We start from the raw sequence: 22,064 nt of genomic DNA, 5'->3' as shown, positions 1-22,064 counted from the left end.
TGTGATCACAGTGGGGAGACTAACATGGACATGAACAGAAGACTTTACTACTACTCAATATGAATGGTGGTAGGAATTAATGGAGGTGAAGTTGACCTAACTGAATTTTCAACTACATTGAAGTCAAGGTCATGAAATCTCTGGGCTACACTACAATGTGATAATAGAATGACACCAGTCACAAGCATCCACTATGTGCATCATATGTGATGTCTGGATTGTTTGAAATGTCCTAATTTGTGCAGTGTCACTCACTTTTTTTTCTTAAGTGGAACAATCATGCTGGCCAGGCTATTGCATTTATTGTTTTCCACACAGAATATATACCTTGTATGTGATGCAATATATTTTGGGGAGAGAATAGTGCTCCTTTGTCATAAAAATAGGAACACTCCTCATGTGTTTTACATAAGACACATTTCGATCCATAGATAATTTCTCTTGGGACCACTACTATTGAATGCTACTGGGATTTGTAGTTTCTCCAAGGACACATGCAGAGTGTAGAGTCATAAAACCTTGTCACTACAAGGTACATATTTACCCACACAGCTCATTGCTATAGAAGATATGGAAAATCAAGAAGCTCGTTTTAGAGATTTTGACTTTATTTTCATGAAATACAAATGAATAAATCAAGCAAGACTAATGACAATGCAGCATGCAAAGGTAACAAAGAAGGAAAGAATAAACTCTCCCTCCTAGTGTTTTCCCTATTGTCATGCAGTAGGAAATGCCAAAGAATAATTTGCAATGTAGAAAACTTGGCAGGTGGCAGGACATAATCCATCACAACATCCTCTCCTTACATCTGCTAAATGCACTTTAACATTGAGAAAGCAACTGCAGGCTAGATATTTCAATTGTTGTAAGCATTACCTAGATAACATTGTGAAGCAGTCTGAACCCTTGAAATATTTAATATACGTGTTAAGCAGTGTGTAACTGTCAAGTCAATACATAGACTGAAATCAGTGTCAGCATCAAAAAAATCACAACCTACCATTTCATAACTGGGATGTCTCTGGGCTGCTTAATACTGGCAGTAAATATTCTGTAGCTGCTGTATTTTTATGGTAAAGTGCAGTAACCTGGTTTCTGCATGCATCTGTTCATGTGGTATGGACTCCATACAGAAAGCAAAAGATCTGTGATTACTGAAAAGCAATCCCCTTTAAATTCAATGTGACCAACTGCCAGATATGTGTACCTAGGATTGCACCCTTACCTAAGCACATGCACCTTGCATTTTTGTACGTGAATATAGCTGACTGAACACAGTGGGATCTGCTTCTGAGTGCACACACTTGCACTATTTAAATGTATAGGTTAATGCCCCGTGTATGCACTCTTCTCTTTTGCTGAATGCAAACTTCCTCTACTCTCTCTTACACACAAAAACATACATAGTGTCTTATCTTCTCACAGGAACACAAACATATGTTGTCTTTAATTTTCACAAATCTCTTCATCTCATCTCATTTGTTAGACTTCAGCAGCACAGCTGGGAGTGTGTGCGCCCTTTTTCAGCACACTATGTGCACCTGTGTCCCCCACCACCACCACCAAATGCAGTGACTCTGAAGAATCAGCTGTGCAATTCAACACTTAATTTAGATATATTAGCTAAAATAGTCACTAGCTCCCAAATACTGATTCTTTAATGACACATATAATTCAATAATCAAACCATCTCCTGTTTTACGATCAGAATTAAGATCTATATAGTTTTGAAAATAAAAATTGCTGAAAGAATTGTTAAACAATGAGTAGAGTTTATTAGATCAGGATTACTCATAACTGGACAGGAGGCCTCCTTTCCAGCAAATGTCATTGGAATATGTGGGAATAAACAAAGTTGGCAGCATATTGGGCATCCCCATTGAAGGAAAAGGACCGTATCCTTTACTGGTATGTATAGGTACAATAGAAGTGGGGGAGGGGGGCTTTTTATGTGTTATAAATTTATTCAATGTGACCATTTCCAAAAACTTGGTGTTAAGCCATACTTCCAGACATGTTAGTTGTGTCTAATTTGTTGCAGGAAAACCAACATAGGGCAGATCCAAGCTATACACTGAAAGCAAACATAACTCACACTTAAAGCACATGTTTAAAGGTTCTTTGGGGGAAAGTCATGTGCTTCAAATGAGCTTGGATATGCTTTCAAATGTATAACAAGAAATGACCTATAGATTTCTGTGGCACTTTAAAGTTTAACAGAATTGTGGCATAGACTTTGTGGCATGGTGGAACATAAACTTTAATGAACTGAGAGCCTTTTGATTGACTAAAACAAAGTCCCTGAAAGCATATTTTCTGTCTTTTGCTCCTCTTTTTAACATTTATATCCTTTTTTTCCACATAGTTACATGTACTTGGCATATCCATGTAGGGACTGGAGAGATCCTTGTTGGAACATCTGTAGAACTGCTGCCAGTCCATGTAGACAGTTTTCAGTTAGATAGACCAAAGTTCTGACTCAGAGTTAAGCAACTTCATTTATTCCCATGTTTCTTTTTGGGTAGCAGGAAGCTGTGTTTAGGAGCAATGAGAGGGTCCACAAGTTCTTCTCCAGTTCTCCCCCAGTTCAGATTTTACCCTGAACCAGAAAAGAATTTTCAGGCTTTTGAAATGCTTTCCTTTTCTTTGACTCAAGCAGTTGAGTCTTTGATGGTTGTAAACCACAACCTGGCAAGCTTTGACAACATCTCAGGTACATCATTCACAGCAAAATTTTATGTATTTCTGTTCAAAAGCATATAGGGTTGCAACTCTAATTTTTTGAATTCTCTTTTCTTCCATAAAGCTGTCTATCATAACGGGGATGATATACCTGCTTTTTCATTAGCTATAATGCTTGTGTGTGTGTGTGTGTGTTATACACACATATATAATGCTTCATTTCTATCGTTACTGATTGTGACAATCATGAAAAACGTTAATAAATTGCTGAATACATGCATTAAATAAGCTCTCTTTCTCTCTTATGTATCAGCAGCCATGTCACATCTGTAGGAGAAAATGCCTAATTCAACTGTCCTTCCTACTTTTCTTCTCTTGGATTTTTCTGACAACTGGGAGCAAAACGTTTTGTACTTCACTCTTTTTTTAGTGATTTACTTGGCAGCCTTGACAGCAAATTTTCTTATCATCTCAGCAGTTTCCCTGGATCAACAACTTCATACCCCCATGTACTTTTTCTTGGTGAATTTATCTGTTGTTGACCTTGGTTCCATTTCTGTCACCATCCCCAATGCCATGATCAATTCACTTTGGAACACCAGAGAGATTTCATTTTCTGGGTGTGTTGCACAAGTGTATTCTTTGTTCTTCTTCTTGATCTCAGATTTGTTCTTGCTCACAGGCATGGCGTATGATAGGTATGTTGCCATCTGTGACCCACTGCACTATGAGACAGTGATGGGCAGGAAAGCCTGCATCCAGATGGCAGCCAGTGCATGGATAGCTGGCCTTCTTTACTCGGCCTTACACACCGGTAGCACTTTTGCCATCACCTTCTGCTCCAACATCATCAACCAGTTCTTCTGTGAAATCCCACAACTGCTGAAAATTTCCTGTGATAATTTGTACCTCATTGAAGTTGGAGTTATTGCTTTCAGTGCATTTATAGTCTTTACCTGTTTTGGTTTCATAGTTGTTTCCTATGTGCAGATTTTTAAGTCAGTGCTCAGAATCCCTACTACTCAAGGACGGAATAAGGCCTTCTCGACTTGCCTACCACATCTCATTGTTGTCTCCTTATTTATAAGTACTGGTGCCATTGCCTACTTGAAGCCTGTCTCAGGTGCACCTTCAGATCTGGATCTGGTGATTTCTGTATTATATTCTGTAGTACCTCCACTGATGAATCCAGTTATTTATACCATGAGGAACAGGGACATCAAAGTTGCACTTTGCAAAATGTTTCAGTACATTGTTTCTTACAGTAAATAAGGAAGCTTTTCCCACTGTGAATCCGGTATCCAGTCCTGTGAGGTTTAATTAGAAACAATGCACTTTTATAGGCAAATGCCAGAATGAAACGGGACATAACATAGATATGTGTATGCATGTATCAATCTATCTAGTCATCCTCACCCATTTAAACTATTGCACTGAAGTTATTTGAATCCTTTGAGTTCAGTCCTGAGTATGAGTAACAACGGATGCATTTTGTCAAAAGTTCATCACTGTTACAGGCACCACATAATATATGTTCTGCATTTGTAAGAAATATATATATACTAGTGTGGTGGCACCTATACTGTGGAACTCCCTGCCTACTGACATCAGGCAGGTGCCTGCACTGTACTCTTTTGGATGCCTGCTGAAAATATTTTTGGCTAGATAAGCCTACACAGAGGATTGAAATGGCGATGTGTTTTCAGTTTATTTCTGGTTTTTTTAATTAAAAAAATGTTTTAATTGTTTTTACTAGTAATATTGCTGTTTTATTCTTTCTTTAACTCACTTTGAAGTTTTCTACAGTCAAACACAATATAAATTTTATGAAATAAATAAAATTAATTTTTAAAAATGATCTTTTAATCTTCCACTGACATTAGTCACCTATATACATAAAAATCCAAGGCTCACATCACACAGACCCTATTGGAGGATGTGTAGTGCAGCATCAAAGTCCTAGATTGTATGAAGTCAGCTCTAACCATGTAGTAGTCTGACCTTGCACTCTGTAGGAAACTGTACTTTCTTATAAATTCATTGAATATGGTTGTCAGCAATAATATTAATGTGGGTATTGCTTAACACGGAGTAGGAATCCATTTACAACAGTAGACCTGAGAGTTACTGAAAAGAGAAGAAATTGTTGAAAGCTACAGAAATTTAAGAACTGCAGAACTATAGTTTTATTTCTCAGTATAGATGCTGTAAACACATTTTAAAGATGAGTGAAAATGAACATTTTTCTACTTACCAAAGCAATGACATTTTTTTTCAAGGGTGATCTCAATGTATAGCCCTGGAAAAAAAACAGAGGGATGGATTTCTCCCTCTCATTTGCTCCAATGCCTTTACTTTCATGCTAGCAAGTGGAACCAGTTGAGTAGAGGTGGGGTGCAGGCTGATGTGGCATAACAATGATAGCACAACTAGAGGAAAGGAGCAGCACAGCTTCTTCTCATCTCACCCCCAATGTCACAGGTACGTCATAGGTTTTCCAGTTGAAAAAGGCACCAAATAGAACTTAGGGAGGGAGCATAGGCAACTGAACACTGCAAAGGTGGAATTCACCAAAGGCAGAGAAACCAAAGGACATGAAATGTCTGGAATGATATATGGAGCAGGATATCTGGGGAGAAATGAGGGAAGAATAAGAATATCTGAAGCTGTTCCCATAATCTTCTTAATTTCACTATTACATTTATTGTCAGGAACTGGACTGAAAAGGAGAAGAATGGTGCCCTCCCCCCTTCTCCTGAACCTTCCCGAGAACAAGAGGACAGTATAGATTTAGAACAGTGGTTTGCAGAAGGGCATAGTTCAGAGGCTGAAGAGGGCAGAAGCTGGGAAATACTGGAAGAGGAACAGCAGGAAGAAGGAGAAACACCAGGGGAAAGAGAGCTGACACACTCAGTGTCCTTGGAAAGCATTCCTGACCCCACCTCTCCCAAGACCAGATGGGCATTGAGGGTTAGAACAGGGAGCTCAGAGGCAGAAAGCTGAGATTAACTGATGCAGGAGTGACATCGAATAGGGGACATGTAGGGGGGTGGAACTTTACTTGGAGCAATGTCATTGTTGAATAGAGACAACATTCTTTGTCTCTCTGTGAATACTGAATAAATTACGTGGTAAGGACTCTTCGTCTTTATCTGCTTTTTTGGCTGCCGCCAGGGGAGGGATAAGAATCCCCTAAAGCCTTGACATTTATACACCACCTTTCTTTCAAGATGGCACTCTTCAATGATCACACTAAAGATCATGTGATACATAGGATTTCCATGCTGTCTTCCATCTAGGTATGAGATGGACCCAGAACTCATTATCTTCAACAATGCCTTTTAATTACATTACTTCAGACCATGGTCTGGAATCTCCCCTTTTTAATATTTGAACTTATTTGAGCTGCATTTCAAAGTTAAGCAGTTCAGGATAACTTTGTAGACCAATCTGCACATCTGACAGCAATATGCTGAGTTTGTCACTCATGATGGATCATTTGAAAGCTCCATCCTGAACATTTGCCTTTGTCCTCTGCAAACAGTGGCATTCCATAACATGTTTTTCTCACTTTGGCTCTCAAATAATTTAGACATAATGATCATTCTCTTGGGACTTTGGAAATAATCTGGACTGAGCTCCTGGGGGGGGGGAAATCTCTAAGTACTGTTTCAGAAGGAGCATATATAATTTTCCTTCCCCCCAAAAAACCCACACTTCAACTGTAGTTTGAAATCAGAAGCAGAGACCTGGAGCACAATGTAGATGATTTCAGTATCACATTTATTTCATTATAGAAGATAAATTGACAGATCCTTTCTCATGTTAAATTTGTGAAAGTTACATAAATATAAAGACCTTAATAGAGAAATACTGAAAGATCACTGAAAGTATGAGAAAATTGTACAAATCTTAGAAGAAATATATACAGTAAACCAGTAATTATAGTAATAATAATATCTTGTTCCTTTCTCTTGTTGGATGCATCACCGTGATAATCTGTTTTCCTAATATATGTTGGATAATCTTCTTTCACATATGCAAGACAGTACACCAGCTATACTTTCCAGATCCACAGTGCAAGCAGTTGTATAATCTGATGGGAATGAGAATGGAATGGAATATGCCAAACAAATGTGTATAAGCAGCAGATCCAAGGTAAGATGGATTTCCCTTGGATAAGGAAAGTAGTTCTTTGCATTCAGAAGATGATAATAAATTCTAGATGGGTATAATTTATTCCTTTAATTTATTCTAAAGTCATTAGCTCAGAGAAAATTGATGGGAACCCTAGATAGGATCATAGATGGCCCTACAGATGTTGCTGGATTGCAACTTCCATTGTCCCTGACCATTCTGGCTGGGCTGATTGAATGACACAGGTTACACATCCTTGATATTTGGCATGGTTAAATAGAAAATAATCTAAGAGAGGATGGCTGGGATTTGAGAAGTCCTTAGCTTGAGATTCTAATGTACTAGTTATATTGCTAAAATTCACCTTATACCTGTGACTGAACAAACACAGAATGTATGATGAGCTGAAGTTGTCAAAAAAGAATTTCCTCTAATTATCTAGGGAACTAGCTTTACATTTCAGTTTTTCCACACAGTGGAGGAAATCAAAGCTTATCCCATATGTTGCCATGAAAATTCTGAATAATTGCAGTCTAGACTATTGCTGTGATTTTACTGAAGTTCATCCATTAATGGAGGAAACCTTCACCACTGTTGCCAACCCATCTTTACTGTTGTGAGGCCATGAATTTATTGTTAGGATAAAATCATATGCAGGAAACTCTATGACACCCCACCCCTCAAAAATCAGTATTGATTTTCTCACATCTCATTAAAACTGCAAATGTGTATACCAGAATAATATATAGAGTCATAGAGTCATAGAGTTGGAAGAGACCACAAGGGCCATCGAGTCCAACCCCCTGCCAAGCAGGAAACACCATCAGAGCACTCCTGACATATTGTTGTCAAGCTACTTAAAATATGTGTGCATATTTTATACACCAAACCTGCACAAGTTGTGGCACTCTAAAATTAGCAGAGTCTTGTATTGTGGCTGTACTGCCAACATAGGTGTTTCATAGCACACAGCCGTTCAGTTTCTCAGTCCAGAACAAGCAGTTAAAAGCAGGAGGCTTGTATACTCTCTGGTGGGCTATTATTTATGACTGATGGACAAGCATGGGGTCAAAGTTGTTCATGCCTCTTGCAGACTCAAATCATTAATTGAGAGTATCAATGAGCATTTTTCTTCTTCACTAACTATAGGCTGGCTACAGTTTGCCAAGAAAAAAATGAGCAACCATAGCTTTGTGAATGAGTTCCAGCTCAAAGGATTCTCTGATGTTCTGGAGCTGCACATTATATACTTTTTGGGTTTCTTCCTCATCTACTTGGCAGCTTTGATTGGAAATCTTCTCGTGATAACTGCTGTAGCCCTCAACAAACACCTGCAAACCCCAATGTACTTTTTCCTGGTTAATTTAAATATTATTGATATGAGTTTCTGTCACTGTTCCCAAAGCCATGGCTAATTCCCTGATGAACACTAAGAGAATTTCATATTATGGATGCATGGCGCAGGTCTTCTTCTTCTTTTGGGCTGGGGCATCAGAATTCGTCCTCTTGACAGTCATGGCCTATGATCGTTATGTTGCCATCTGCAATCCACTGAACTATGTGAGAGAAATGAACAGGGGAGTCTGTATTAAAATGGCCACCAGCGCATGGATCTTTGGGTTTTTGGATGCAACACTGAACACTGTCTGCACATTTATCATCCCTTTCTGCTCCAATAACATCAACCAGTTCTTCTGTGAAATCCCACAGCTTCTAAAGCTTTCCTGTTCCAACTCCTCGTATCTCATTGAAACTGGGGCACTTGTTTTTACTGTTCTGATATGTATAAGCTGCTTTTGTTTCACAATCATTTCCTATGTGCACATTTTCAGAGCTGTGTTTGCTATTCCTTCTGCAAAGGGAAGGCAAAAAGCATTTTCTACCTGCCTGCCCCATTTTGCTGTGCTCTCCTTGTTCTATTTCACTGGAATCTATGCCTGTTTGGGGACAACCTTTAGGGCCTCGTCAGGCTTGGATTTCTTGCTTGCAGTGTTGTATTCAATGGTCCCTCCTTTCATGAACCCGATCATTTATAGCATGAGGAACAAAGAGATAACAGCAGCACTTCAGAGGTTTTGCCATAAGAAAAGAAATCTGCTGTCGATTTAGAAACTTGAATTGAGCTGGTATAATTCCAGTCCACTGATGTTTTAGTTAAAAGAACAAGTTGTATATCTAAGAAGTCACACAGATTTGAACAGAACCTAAGGTCAAAACTAGATGATCATCTAAAAGAAAGGGGGGGGGAATTATTTAGAAAGGTAGTAAAGAGCATCCAATCTGGTTTTGAATCTTGGCATGACATTAGAGAAATTGTAATCTTTTGTCCCTTGTTGTGTTCCCAATCTGGACTATGGGGATAAATGTTCCCATTCATATCAGTAGATGTTTTTCTTCTAATGCAAATAGATGTGGAGACCACTATGGGGAACAAATGGTTAAAGTACCTCTATTCTGCTTCACTAGAGTCCCACTCCAGATTCGGACCCTTAAGCCTGCTATTTCTTTATTTCTTTAGTCCTTCTCAATTGCTATTTGAGGGCAGACATTTTATCTTGTTGGGACAACAGTCACACTAATGTTAGCTGTATGGACGATTTGCTGATCCTTCCGATCCAAAGGCTGCCCTTCAAAATGAATATTTCTCCAAATATTTATCTGATAGAAGAAAGATTTCCATCAAGGCAAAGAGTATTTCATATTTTATCCATTATGTATAAAATATTTGTATTTCACTGATTCCCTTTCCCCCACTTCCTTCCTTCCTTCCAAAATCCAACACATAGTAAATGGTCATCTTATTCCATTTCACATCACCCTAACATTTAGGTAATCTTTCTCCACTACTGTATATTGTGAATGTATACCTTATGCCAGTAAAGCTATCTTCTAATTTCTGAAAGTGTGCATATGTATTTTAAAAAGGAAAACATTTGCCCTACATTTGTATTCCTCTTTGACAGTATTTAATAATGCCAATAAAGCTGAGATGTTGCAGTTCAGATCTGTCAGGAAAATGAAAAGCCCTTCAGTTTAACCATTAACACATACACAAACCCTTTGTAGTTGCCCAGTGAAAAGGGGTGTGCATTCTCCGCTGCATGGACAAAAGTTACATGATCTTTGCATTTAACATGCAGACTTTTTTTTAAAAAGCAAATTGCATCAGTTAGCAAGAGCTGAGAATGAATTGAGGGGATCAGAGGGGGCATAGAGAGAAAATTTATCCACTTCTGTAGCCCTAAAGAAAATCCTTATGAAGGTGGAATTTGCTTTTTGAGGAAATTGTTCATTGGTGCCCTACACAGAATGAATTCTTGAAGCAGAGGTGCTCTGTCCCCATTGTTGGTTATAGAGATACCCTGAATGACAGCTGGAAAAGCAAGCCTTGCCATGATTCTCAGCCAGGAATAAGAAGGACTGGGCAAATGCTGTACACTGAATAATTTTAGTGTAAAAATTACAGAGATTCCAATGACACCTCAATGACTAACTTTAATCATGTTATGTAATTATTTAAAGTTGAAACAAAAGGGAAGTTGCAATGAGTCTTTACAACAAAAAGTTCATTAAAAAAACAAATTGTTACATGAGTCCTGGAAGACCTGCTACTTGCTTTGCAGATCTTTTCCCACCTGGCTGGGGCCCTGACTGACTCCACCTAAGGCTGCTGAAAAGACTCTTGGGATGGGGTATTGCTGTTATTGATATTATTTTTTGTTTACTATGATTTATGTGGAAATGCTTACATTGGTTGTATACTTTTTGATGGTTTATGAATTGTTTATGAAAAGCGTGTTCTCCTTCAGGGAGAGCACGTGTTGCGGTGGGGTCTACTGAGCCACCCCCTTTGTTGCTGGGTAAGTTCTCCAAGATGGCCAGGGGGCATTGATTGGATTGCCGAGTTGCTGGGGGAAAAGTTATGTTGCAATTTTGGTGGGAGGGGTAAAAGGTTTAAATACTCTGCATGCAGCCTTCTACTTTCTCTTTTGCTGCATGCAACGGATCACCTGGAGCACTTGGACCGTCTGGAGGACAGTGGAGCGATCTTCTCATTGTCTGGTTACATTTCTTTATTTTCCCCTTCTTTTTAGTCTTCTCTAGTCCCTTAATTAATTTAATTCCCCCCTTTTTTCTGTTTGATTTCCCACCCCACCCCTTACCCTGCCCTTTGGGAAGATTCTCCCTGTACCTGTGAGCGCTGCCTGTGCATAATCCTCCTGGGCTTGCCTTTCCCAATAGGGAGAGAGCCCCCATTAGGGGCTTTCTTTTGCAAAGAGGTTTTCCCCATTTTCGCCTGTTTGATTGTGGGGCTAGTCAGGGCTGTTCCCAGCTTACCTGGAATCACTTTCATTTATAGTATCCCCATAGATTGGCTTTATTTTGGGTGCGTGCAGTGCTGTTGGCCAAGTTTTAATCTAGCCTTGGGCGGGAGCACTATATTGAGTTCCTTTAATATTGCAATGAGACTATAAAAGGCAGAGAGCAGAAGCAGGGAGGCCTTCACGGCCTGCTCGGCCTGCACATATCATTCAAGCCTAGCCTGCTACAGTTAGCAGTACAGTAATTGTTAAGTCACTGTGACATGTGACTCTCTTTCTCTATAAGAATTTATCTGTTTGTTTGCAGGCTCACTTGTTGCTAATGTATATCTTAGGCAGACAGAGTGGAGCCAGAGGCTCTCTGTGCCTCCAATGAGCACTCTGTGTATGCTCTTTAACTATGCTGTTTCTGAACAAGTTTATTTTCTTCAAGTTTGTTTTGCCCTGATAGTGGCGACTGCCATTTTAGAGACGAGCCATTGTGGCTTAGTGGCTAGAGTGCAGGACTAGGACCTGGGAGACAGGGTTCATATCCCCCACTTAGCCATTGTTATAACAAAGCAAAACAAGCTGCTCCTTTTGGACTATTTTGTTGCTGGGTAGTTTGGCCCATTTGTGATATTGCTCCCAAAAAGAACTTTGGGTTTCTTGAGGAGGTGCTTCCCTCTAAAGGGCAAGCAGGGGTACCTGGACAGGCGGCGGGCTGCCTCAAGTTTGTTATCTCATTGGAAACATTTATGTCTGGCCTAGCAGGTGATCCTAGGGCTTGGCCCGCTTGGCCCTATAATTTGATGGCCTCTGGCAGCGTTTCTGGCCTGAATAGCGTCCCCATATGGTGCACAAAGCATTGGTTTCACCTGTTCCTCACATTGTTTAGGTTTTTTCTTTTTGGAGTCTATGACAGGGCCTTTGCAGATGCCTCCAGAGCTTGCCTCTCCTGCAGAGGATGACTTGCTGATGCCCCAGGTGCCTTCTTCCAGAAGGAAGCGTCTTCAGAGGCAGGAAAAAGCGGAGCAGGGATGATGCTTACACCTCCTTGCAGGTAAATCATCCCTGGGCTCTGATGATGATTCAGACATCACCTTGGACCTCTCCAGGGGTCAGGGTGAGGCTGTTCCGGGTCTTTAGGGATCATCCTGGATAGCTCAGCTGGTCAGCGTATGGTGCCGGTAATGCCTAGGTTGCAGGATTGGTCCCTGTTTGGGACAGCTGCATGCTCCCTCATCACTCTACCTGGACACTGAGGTCCAGCGCCGAGGGCCTTCTGGTGGTTCCCTCACTGTGAGAAGCCAAGTTACAGGGAACCAGGTGGAGAGCCTTCTCGGAAGTGGCACCCGCCATGTGGTACACCCTCCCACCAGATGTCTACTACCAGACTTTTAGAAGACATCTAAGGCAGCCCTGTTTAGGGAAGCTTTTAATGTTTGATGCATTACTGTATTTTAATATTTATTTATTTGTTTATTTATTTATTTATTTATTTATTTGGACGCTGCCCAGAGTGGCTGGGGAAGCCCAGCCAAATGGGCGGGGTACAAATAGATGATTATTATTATTATTATTATTATTATTATTATTATTATTATTATTATATTGTGGGAGAGTGGACTAGATGATCCTTGGAGTCCCTTCCAACCCCACTATTCTATAAGTGGTAATTCACTATGATGGGAATGTTAGACGCAGGGCTGCCATCATCCCCTCAGCTCACTAGGATCCCAGGGACGGGGACATGTGGACCACTTGCGCAGCTCCACATTTCAAATGGAAATTCCCTGAGCAATAGAACCTGAAGCTGGTATGCAGGAAGCTGGCCCGGTGGCAGCTTTGTTGGGACTTCTTTAGGGTTTCTGGCCAGCGTTGGCCCTGTAAATTTACACATCATGGTGGCAACACGAGGCAGGGCATCTTGCCCAAGCGGGAGCCGGCAAGCAATAACTCAATACCTCTTGCCCATATTTCCATAAAAATATCTCCCTTGAAAGCCTGGCAAAAAGGTTATCTAGATGGGTCAGTGGCTTTGTGCTTGTGGGAAGGATTTTTCCCAATGTTTGGGATTCCTCTGGCTTTTCAGCCAGTGGCTCGGAATACAGCAACTCAAAAGCCAGTTAGAGAGCTACCTGTGGTAGCCTGAAAGAAGGTTAGGAAGCAGCTTGCATTGGGACCTATGGTGGGATCCCCTTGATTCTCCTTCTATTCCCGATTTTCATTTATCCCCATTGGGGATCGTCCCTAAGAAAGCCCCATATAATTCCATCTGATCCATGTTTATCGCATCCCAAAGGCACCTCAGTGAATGATGCTATCCCTCCGGAATTGTTCCGTGAAATATGCATCTTTGGATCAGGCAGTTGAGCTTACCAACAAATTGGAGGAGGTGCCTTGTTGGCATTATGCGATATTGAATCGGCTGTTAGGCTGCTGCCGGTTCACCCTCAAGATTTTAAGTAGTTAGGCTTTAATTGGATGGTCCTTATATTGATAAGGCGATGCTGGTGGGTTGCTCAGTAGGCTGTGCAGCACTTGAGTCCTTTAGCGCCTTTCTGGATTGAACATTGCGAGTCAAGACTCGTTTAACTGGGGGTATTGTTATGTGGATTATTTTACTGGCTGGTTCATGTGACACCAGCCACTGCTTAGGCTAACTGGACACCCCTTTATTCCCTGAGGAGCTGGGTGTTCTGTTGGCAGTGGAGGACAGTGGCTCCTACTGCCCCTTTTAACGTATTTGGGGGCTAGCTGGATACCATTGCTCAAACATCTGCTTGCCTGTGGAAAAGCTGTTTGCCTTGAAGGACGTTATTCTTGTAATACTTCCTCTGAAGCAAGTGTTGCTTTGTCAGATCCTATCGTTCCTAGGTCAGTTAAATTTTGCATGCAGGGTGGTTGCTCCAGGCTGCCCCTTCCATTCCCGCTTGGCCAGGTGGTCTCATGGCCCGGGGTCCCTTCATCATCATGTACAGTGGCCTTGAGCCTGGCAGGGCAAAGCAATCACATGTGACCTAACTTTTCTCGAGTTTTCCCCATTGTAGTGTCAGCGCACATCTGGACTGAGGAGTTTAGGGACCGTCGGGTCTGTCTTGGTCTGATAACCAAGCAGTGTGAGAGTCCTGGCAAAACGGTCCTTGTGCTCTGGCAGAGTCTTCGCACTGCTTAAGGTTTAATATTGCGTTTCTGCTCTCTTTATTTCGGGATCGTCTAATGTTTTCGCTGTCGCTCTATCCCGTTTTTTCAGTTGGAGAGCTTCAGATCCTGGGCTCTGGATGCCCAGCTATAGCCGGATTTTTCCGGAGCTCCTGTGGCACTTGGCAACAATTAATAATTATGAGGAGTAGTAGCTTACGTTTCCCCATCCGCTTTCAGGTCTTATGAGAAGGCCTGGACTGATTTCTTAAAATTTAGTTGGCAGTCCTCGGCCATTCAGAGGAACCTGCCCCCATCTTCTGAGCAGGACCTGCAGTAATTCGCCCACCTGCTGTAGATCGGATACACTGTTAAAACTATCAGAATTCAGTCCGCTGCAATGTCTGCTAGAGTAAAGCTTTAATTTTTCAGAGACCCTTCTAAAAGTGTGTCGTGCGCAGGGTCTCGGAAGGTTGGAATAGGCTCCAACCTTCACAGGACAGCAGGCAGGAAGCCGGTCAGTCTTTGACCTATGCAGTATCCGCAACAAGTTAAGACTTGTCGGCTGGTTCAAGATCAAGACGAGACTTCTTTCAGTATTCCATTGTAATTTTGGTGTACTGAGGGTTGGGGAAGTTGTGTTGGAGCCAGCACGGGGCTGAGAGTTTGGAGGCTTATTGCCTCAGGACTTTTCCTTATCTGCGTTGGAGCTTGTCATAAGTGTCTGGAGCTCTAAGTCAGACCTAGTGAGCAGGTTTGCCACCATCAGGCTTCCAGTCACAGGTGAGGTGGGCCCTTGCCCTCTTATTGGATACCGGAAATATTTGGCTTTTCGTTCCCTTGGGGGCTGCCTCGATCTTAGTGCACAGAAATGGGTTCCGGTTCGACAGGCATCTAATTGCTCACGTCGTGCGCCAGTTATTGCAGCCTGCGGCTTGCCTACCGCTGAACACGCCTCATTCAGCCCGGTTAAGGATTTGAGGAAATTCTTAGCAGTGAGGCCCACTGGGGGGGGATCCACTGTTCATTCATGAAAATGGTCGTCCCTTGGCATGGCATCAGTTTTCCAAGGTAATGCGTAAGGTTATTTCTGCTTGTGGGGCCCCGGCTTATGGTTTTGCACCCCATTCCTTTCGCATTGGTGCTGCTACAACAGCAGCCCATTGGGGGTTGTCAGCCCACAGGATTAAGGACTTGGGCCGGTGGAAGTCTGATGCGTTCAAGGGTTACGTGCGGAAGAGATGTTGAATTATTGTATTGATGTGTGCTTGTTCTCCACCCTGTAGGTCTCGCTCCAGTCCGTATCTGGATTGTGGGGCACAGCATCGTTCACTGGGCTGGCATCAGAGCGAGGCAGTCTGGAAGGGGACCGGATCTTGGCTTCCCACAGCACGTACAGGTGTCGTGGATATCCAGACGGGGAATGCGGTGGAGTGAATTCATCCCACTAATTAAGCGGAGGGTGCTTTCACATGGTCCCCCTTTGGCAATTGTGGTGCAGTTGGGGGAGAATGATATAGCAAAGGTTGATTGCTATACTTTGCGCTACACAATTCAAAGAGACCTGGGGGAGTTGGTGACCTTAATACCTACCGTTAAAATATTTTGGTCACAATTGCTGCAAAGGAGCAATTGGCTGGGCATTTCTCAACCCAAGGCTGCTGAAAGGGCCAGGAAGCGAATTAATTCCGCAGTGAGCAAAAGGGTAACGGAATTGAGTGGGTTGGTGATTTACAACCCAGATATTACCTTCAAGGCTCTGGCCCTTTACCGCAATGATGGGGTACATCTTTCCGAGCTGGGGAATGATGTCTGGTTGGATGCGGTAATTGAAGGGTTGAAGAATGGGTTGGGATTGTGAGTGGTTGGCGGCGAGCATAAAGGGCTCGATTGGCGGTTAGGCATTGGTTATAAATCTGGTGGAGGAGGGGTTAGGATAGGCTGGGCCTGCCCCTCCATGGTTGCTGCGGAAAGGGAATTCCGTTAAAGGAATCCTGGGGCTTGCCATCTTTTCGTCCAATCCCTGGAATGGGACTAGGGCCGGTAAGCCTTCGGGGAGCAGGCGGGTGAGAGTTGAGGGTCTGTGTCTCAGCTCCAATTCTTCCCCGACTTGCTTTCCCCCGCACTGTCTTTCGGTGGTGCCCGGAAGTCAGTTCTGTCCCCAGGCGGGGGGACAGATAGTCTTAACCAATGCCTAAACAACCACTCACAGTTTGTATTTTAATAAAGTTGTGGCCAAAATCATGCCAAAAATCTTAAACAAAAAATTACGTGTCCGTTGTGAGTTATTTTGGGGGGTGGATTGGGGACCTCAACACGCAAAGCGTGTTCTCCTTCAGGGAGAGCACGTGTTGCGGTGGGGTCTACTGAGCCACCCCCTTTGTTGCTGGGTAAGTTCTCCAAGATGGCCAGGGGGCATTGATTGGATTGCCGAGTTGCTGGGGGAAAAGTTATGTTGCAATTTTGGTGGGAGGGGTAAAAGGTTTAAATACTCTGCATGCAGCCTTCTACTTTCTCTTTTGCTGCATGCAACGGATCACCCGCCCACCCGCCCTAGAATAAGGGGTTGTTGCGTTGACCTTGCTATGCCTGTCATGGGGTCGTCTGCCTTTGAGCAGGGGCCTGGTAGGAATTTTTCCACCTGGCAAATTGGCTGGCTGGGTGGTTTTTGCCTACTGCGTAGCAAATCGTCACAACTTGTAAGGTTGTGGTTAGGCATTGGTTATAAATCTGGTGGAGGAGGGGTTAGGATAGGCTGGGCCTGCCCCTCCATGGTTGCTGCGGAAAGGGAATTCCGTTAAAGGAATCCTGGGGCTTGCCATCTTTTCGTCCAATCCCTGGAATGGGACTAGGGCCGGCAAGCCTTCGGGGAGCAGGCGGGTGAGAGTTGAGGGTCTGTGTCTCAGCTCCAATTCTTCCCCGACTTGCTTTCCCCCGCACTGTCTTTCGGTGGTGCCCGGAAGTCAGTTCTGTCCCCAGGCGGGGGGACAGATAGTCTTAACCAATGCCTAAACAACCACTCACAGTTTGTATTTTAATAAAGTTGTGGCCAAAATCATGCCAAAAATCTTAAACAAAAAATTACGTGTCCGTTGTGAGTTATTTTGGGGGGTGGATTGGGGACCTCAACACGCAAACATATAGAAAAAGTGGCCAAAAAAAGCTCCCTTGTTGGCTAGCAAGGTCAAACTTACACCTTATTAACTATAAGTATATTCTATTGTTGTACTGTGTATTTTGGGTCTATGGGCCACAATAAAGCTGTCTGTGCGGTTTGCTTGTTGTTGTCATTACTAAGAAGCATCTCACTTCTGAGCTTTGTCAGTCTCCAGGGAACACATTTCTGATCCAATTTATACAACCAAATATAGTATAAGAGAAATTAATATGGCTTCTTCCAGTGCAGTGCCCCTGCCCTTGTTCTGGTCAGAGCTAGAGAAAGAAAGGATGTCAAACCTATAGATGTACATTTCCTTCAAAAGCTGTACATTATGTATGAAGACACTGCAGAGAGAAACTGAAGATGTACTAATGGAAGAAAATCATAAAGAAAAAAGAGTAAGTTTCTCATTTTCTCTCTCACTCTGCAATTGGACTTCTCAATTTTCTTTGCTATCTACCTCTCTAATCAATTATTATGCTATTTGTTAATCCCCCCATCCACTCTTTATCCCATTCTACATTATTACTTGTCCTTCAATAGCACACCATTTCAGAAATATGTCTTCCTTTGCTATGCCTTTGCTATTTCAACCAAACAGCACCCTGTTTTCATATGCTGAAACAGATGGCAACCAAAATGTTCAAGATTCAGGAACAACTACCCTCTGGGGTTTGGTTATAATATTTGGATGGGGGAGGGAAAGGAGTTCCAACTTAGGAAACAAAGCTGAGTTGGGGGGGACATAACAGAACTGTATAAAATTATTCATAGTGTGGAGAAAGTAAATAGGTTTCTCCATCTTTCATAATACTTGAACCTGGGGCTATCCAGTTTTGGATGTTGGAAGATTCAGAAAAGGCAATGGAAAATACTTCTTCACATAGTACAGATGACCACCTCCTTGCATGGCTTTAAAAAGGGGAGTAGACAAATTCATGGAAGATAAGTCTGTCTCTGAATGTCAGTTGATGGGGAAAGACAAGTAGGGAGAGAGCTATTGCACATGTGTCCTTCTGTGAAAGAGGCACCTTATCTAAAGCAACACATTAGCTTGTGATAATTCACATAGAATTTGTAAAATGCATAATGACTTTAAGTGTAAATCAACTAAGTAGTGTTCCTTTTTTCATGGATGTAGAATTTCTCATAAATCCCTTTCATTTTACAGAAGTTGCTAGCCTGACTGAGCCAGGAACCTACCAGCTCAGCTGGACATATGCTGGATCCAAACTCCATGCATCCTGGAGGATCAAGCCATAGGATTTTGCCCTTTGGAAGAATATCCACTTCTTAAGATTTACACCAGCCTATATTTGACTGAGCCAAGTTAGGAGCAAGGAATCAGCCAGCTGACCTGGAGCTGTGTTGGAGCTCTGCAGCATCCTAAACTGCTCATCCCCATAGATCTTGCCACAGGATTGCCCCCTAGTCTGCTAGTCTTTTTAAATTCATCACATGATTCTTTTCAGTGTTTCATTTAACATATTAACAAAAGTACCCATCTTTAATTCACATCTCTTCAAATTCCCTCACTTTCCCCATAAAAAACTGATGAATAATTGTGAGTTATTTATACTAAAAGATTAAAGACAGGAAAAATCCTTCACGGACACCTGTCCAAATAGTCTAACACTTTCTGCATGACTTCATGGCTATCTTCCTTTCCAGAAGCAGCTGAGTTTCCTGAGGAGAAAATGTCCAACACAAGCACAGTAACATACTTTCTACTTGTGGGTTTCTCTGAGATTCAAGAACTGCCCAAACTAAACTTCATAATGTTTCTCATAATATATTTTGTTGCCTTAATGGGAAATATTCTCATAATAACCACGGTAGTTCTCAATGTCCACCTCCATACCCCAATGTATTTCTTTGTCCTAAATCTATCCATTGTTGACCTTGGATACATTTCAACCACTATCCCCAAAGCCATGACAAATTCCTTAATGAAGACTAGAGTGATCCTATATGCTCATTGTGTTGTCCAGTTATTTTCATTTGTTCTCTGTGGTGCATGTGAATTTTTCCTCTTGACAGTCATGGCCTATGACCGCTATGTTGCCATTTGTCATCCACTGCATTATGAAACCGTAATGAGCAGAGGCAGATGCATTCAACTGGCATGCTTTGCATGGACATTCGGCCTTCTAACAGCAACATTGCACACTGGGGCCACATTTGCAAGTCCCTTCTGCTCCATCGTCATCAACCAGTTCTTCTGTGAAATACCACAGATGCTCAGACTATCCTGCTCTGACTTGTATATTCTTGAAGTTGGAGCTATTGGTCTGACTGGCTGTTTATATTTTGGATGCTTCCTTTTCATCCTTGCATCTTATGTGCAGATATTTAAAGCAGTGATGAGAATCCCCTCTGTACAAGGAAGGGAGAAGGCCTTCTCTACCTGCCTGCCCCATATAATTGTACTATCCATGTTCTACTTCTTTGGTGTCTTTGCCTACATGCGGCCAGTCAATAGGATTCCATCGCCGATGGATCTGATTGCTGCTGTAGCCTATTGTGTTGTGCCACCATTGATGAATCCAATAATATATAGCATGCGAAACAAGGATATCAAAGGAGGACTCTGGAAACTGATTGCCTGGAAATCTCCTGGGAAGACAATTGTCCAATTGTCACTGCTCACTTCAGCATTTGCTCCTTCATGAAAATTCTCAAATGTAATTATTTGTTAGTAATGTAGCTGATGGAAAATAAGTGCTGGTTAAACTTTTCCTATATTTATCTTTTTAATAAAATAAAATAAAAACCTGAAGGAGACTGAGAGAGACATCCTCACTGAAGATGGGTGCTGGGTAACATGACTTGTATTTGGGGTGCATTAATAGATAAAATTCACCCTTGTGAAGAGGTCTACAATTAACTGACTGTGGTAGCATTTGAGATTTCACAGCAGCAAGGTATTATTGTTCAGGGAACTCTGCCCAGTGTCCCCTCACTCCCCATCAGAGGTTCAAAGTATATGGAACAAAACTGTGGTGTTTTTTATTACACTCGATGAGGGTTTAACACTGGATAATAACTGGATAATAACTGTAATAAGTAAGGCACACATCTTGGTTTTAAACACAAATTCTGAACATTTTAAAAATGGGTCCTCTGATGTATGTTTGGGTTAAATGTGGGTCCTGAGACTAAAAAGGTTTAAGACTACTTGTTCACTGGAGGGCACCATGTTGGCTACTCCTGCTTTGTATAATAATAATATAATAATATATAATATAATATAATATAATATAATATAATATAATATAATATACAAATCATAGAATCATAGAATCATAGAGTTGGAAGAGACCACAAGGGCCATTGAGTCCAACCCCCTGCCAAGCAGGAAACACCATCAGAGCACTCCTGACATATGGTTGTCAAGCCTCTGCTTAAAGACCTCCAAAGAAGGAGACTCCACCACACTCCTTGGCAGCAAATTCCACTGTCGAACAGCTCTTACTGTCAGGAAGTTCTTCCTAATGTTTAGGTGGAATCTTCTTTCTTGTAGTTTGGATCCATTGCTCCGTGTCCGCTTCTCTGGAGCAGCAGAAAACAACCTTTCTCCCTCCTCTATGTGACATCCTTTTATATATTTGAACATGGCTATCATATCACCCCTTAACCTCCTCTTCTCCAGGCTAAACATGCCCAGCTCCCTTAGCCGTTCCTCATAAGGCATCGTTTCCAGGCCTTTGACCATTTTGGTTGCCCTCCTCTGGACACGTTCCAGTTTGTCAGTGTCCTTCTGAACTGTGGCGCCCAGAACTGGACACAGTACTCCAGGTGAGGTCTGACCAGAGCAGAATACAGTGGCACTATTACTTCCCTTGATCTAGATGCTATACTCCTATTGATGCAGCCCAGAATTGCATTGGCTTTTTTAGCTGCCGCGTCACACTGTTGGCTCATGTCAAGTTTGTGGTCAACCAAGACTCCTAGATCCTTTTCACATGTACTGCTCTCAAGCCAGGTGTCACCCATCTTGTATTTGTGCCTCTCATTTTTTTTTGCCCAAGTGCAATACTTTATATTTCTCCCTGTTAAAATTCATCTTGTTTGTTTTGGCCCAGTTCTCTAATCTGTCAAGGTCGTTTTGAAGTGTGATCCTGTCCTCTGGGGTGTTAGCCACCCCTCCCAGTTTGGTGTCATCTGCAAATTTGATCAGGATGCCCTTGAGTCCATCATCCAAGTCGTTGATAAAGATGTTGAATCAATACCAGGAGTCCAGTGTTGGAATAGACGGATGACTGGGAGCAACTGCCAGGATCATATAACACCAGTCCTAAAGGATCTACATCGGCTCCCAGTACATTTCTGAGTACAATTCAACATGTTGGTGCTGATCTTTAAAGCCCTAAATGGCTTTGTCCCTACATATCTGAAGGAGCATCTCCACCCCCATCGTTGAGCCAGGACACTGAGGTCCACCTTTGAGGGCCTTCTGGAGGTTCCCTCACTGTGAATAGTGAAGTTACAGGGAAACAGGCAGAGGACCTTCTCAGTAGTAGCACCTGCCCTGTGGAACACCCTCCTGTGAGATGTCAAGGAAATGAACAAGTATCTGACTTTTAGAAGACATCTGAAGGCAGCCCTGTATAGTGAAGTTATTATGTTTGATGTCT

At 42.2% G+C, this 22,064-nt stretch overlaps 2 protein-coding genes across 2 annotated transcripts; both read left to right on the top strand.

The window, feature by feature from the left end:
• The first annotated feature begins 3,024 nt into the window (after positions 1-3,024).
• On the top strand, positions 3,025-3,957 carry LOC128398742 (olfactory receptor 14A16-like). The gene has a single exon (XM_053359995.1). The coding sequence runs from the start codon at positions 3,025-3,027 to the stop codon at positions 3,955-3,957; it is 933 nt and encodes a 310-aa protein (XP_053215970.1).
• Positions 3,958-19,469: 15,512 nt separating this feature from the next.
• On the top strand, positions 19,470-20,099 carry LOC128398741 (olfactory receptor 14A2-like). The gene has a single exon (XM_053359994.1). The coding sequence runs from the start codon at positions 19,470-19,472 to the stop codon at positions 20,097-20,099; it is 630 nt and encodes a 209-aa protein (XP_053215969.1).
• The last annotated feature ends 1,965 nt before the right edge of the window (positions 20,100-22,064 follow it).

The sequence above is a fragment of the Podarcis raffonei genome, chromosome 13, assembly GCF_027172205.1.
Source record: "Podarcis raffonei isolate rPodRaf1 chromosome 13, rPodRaf1.pri, whole genome shotgun sequence".
Classification (NCBI taxonomy): Eukaryota; Metazoa; Chordata; class Lepidosauria; order Squamata; family Lacertidae; genus Podarcis; species Podarcis raffonei.
This window is presented reverse-complemented; position numbering and strand designations above follow the sequence as displayed.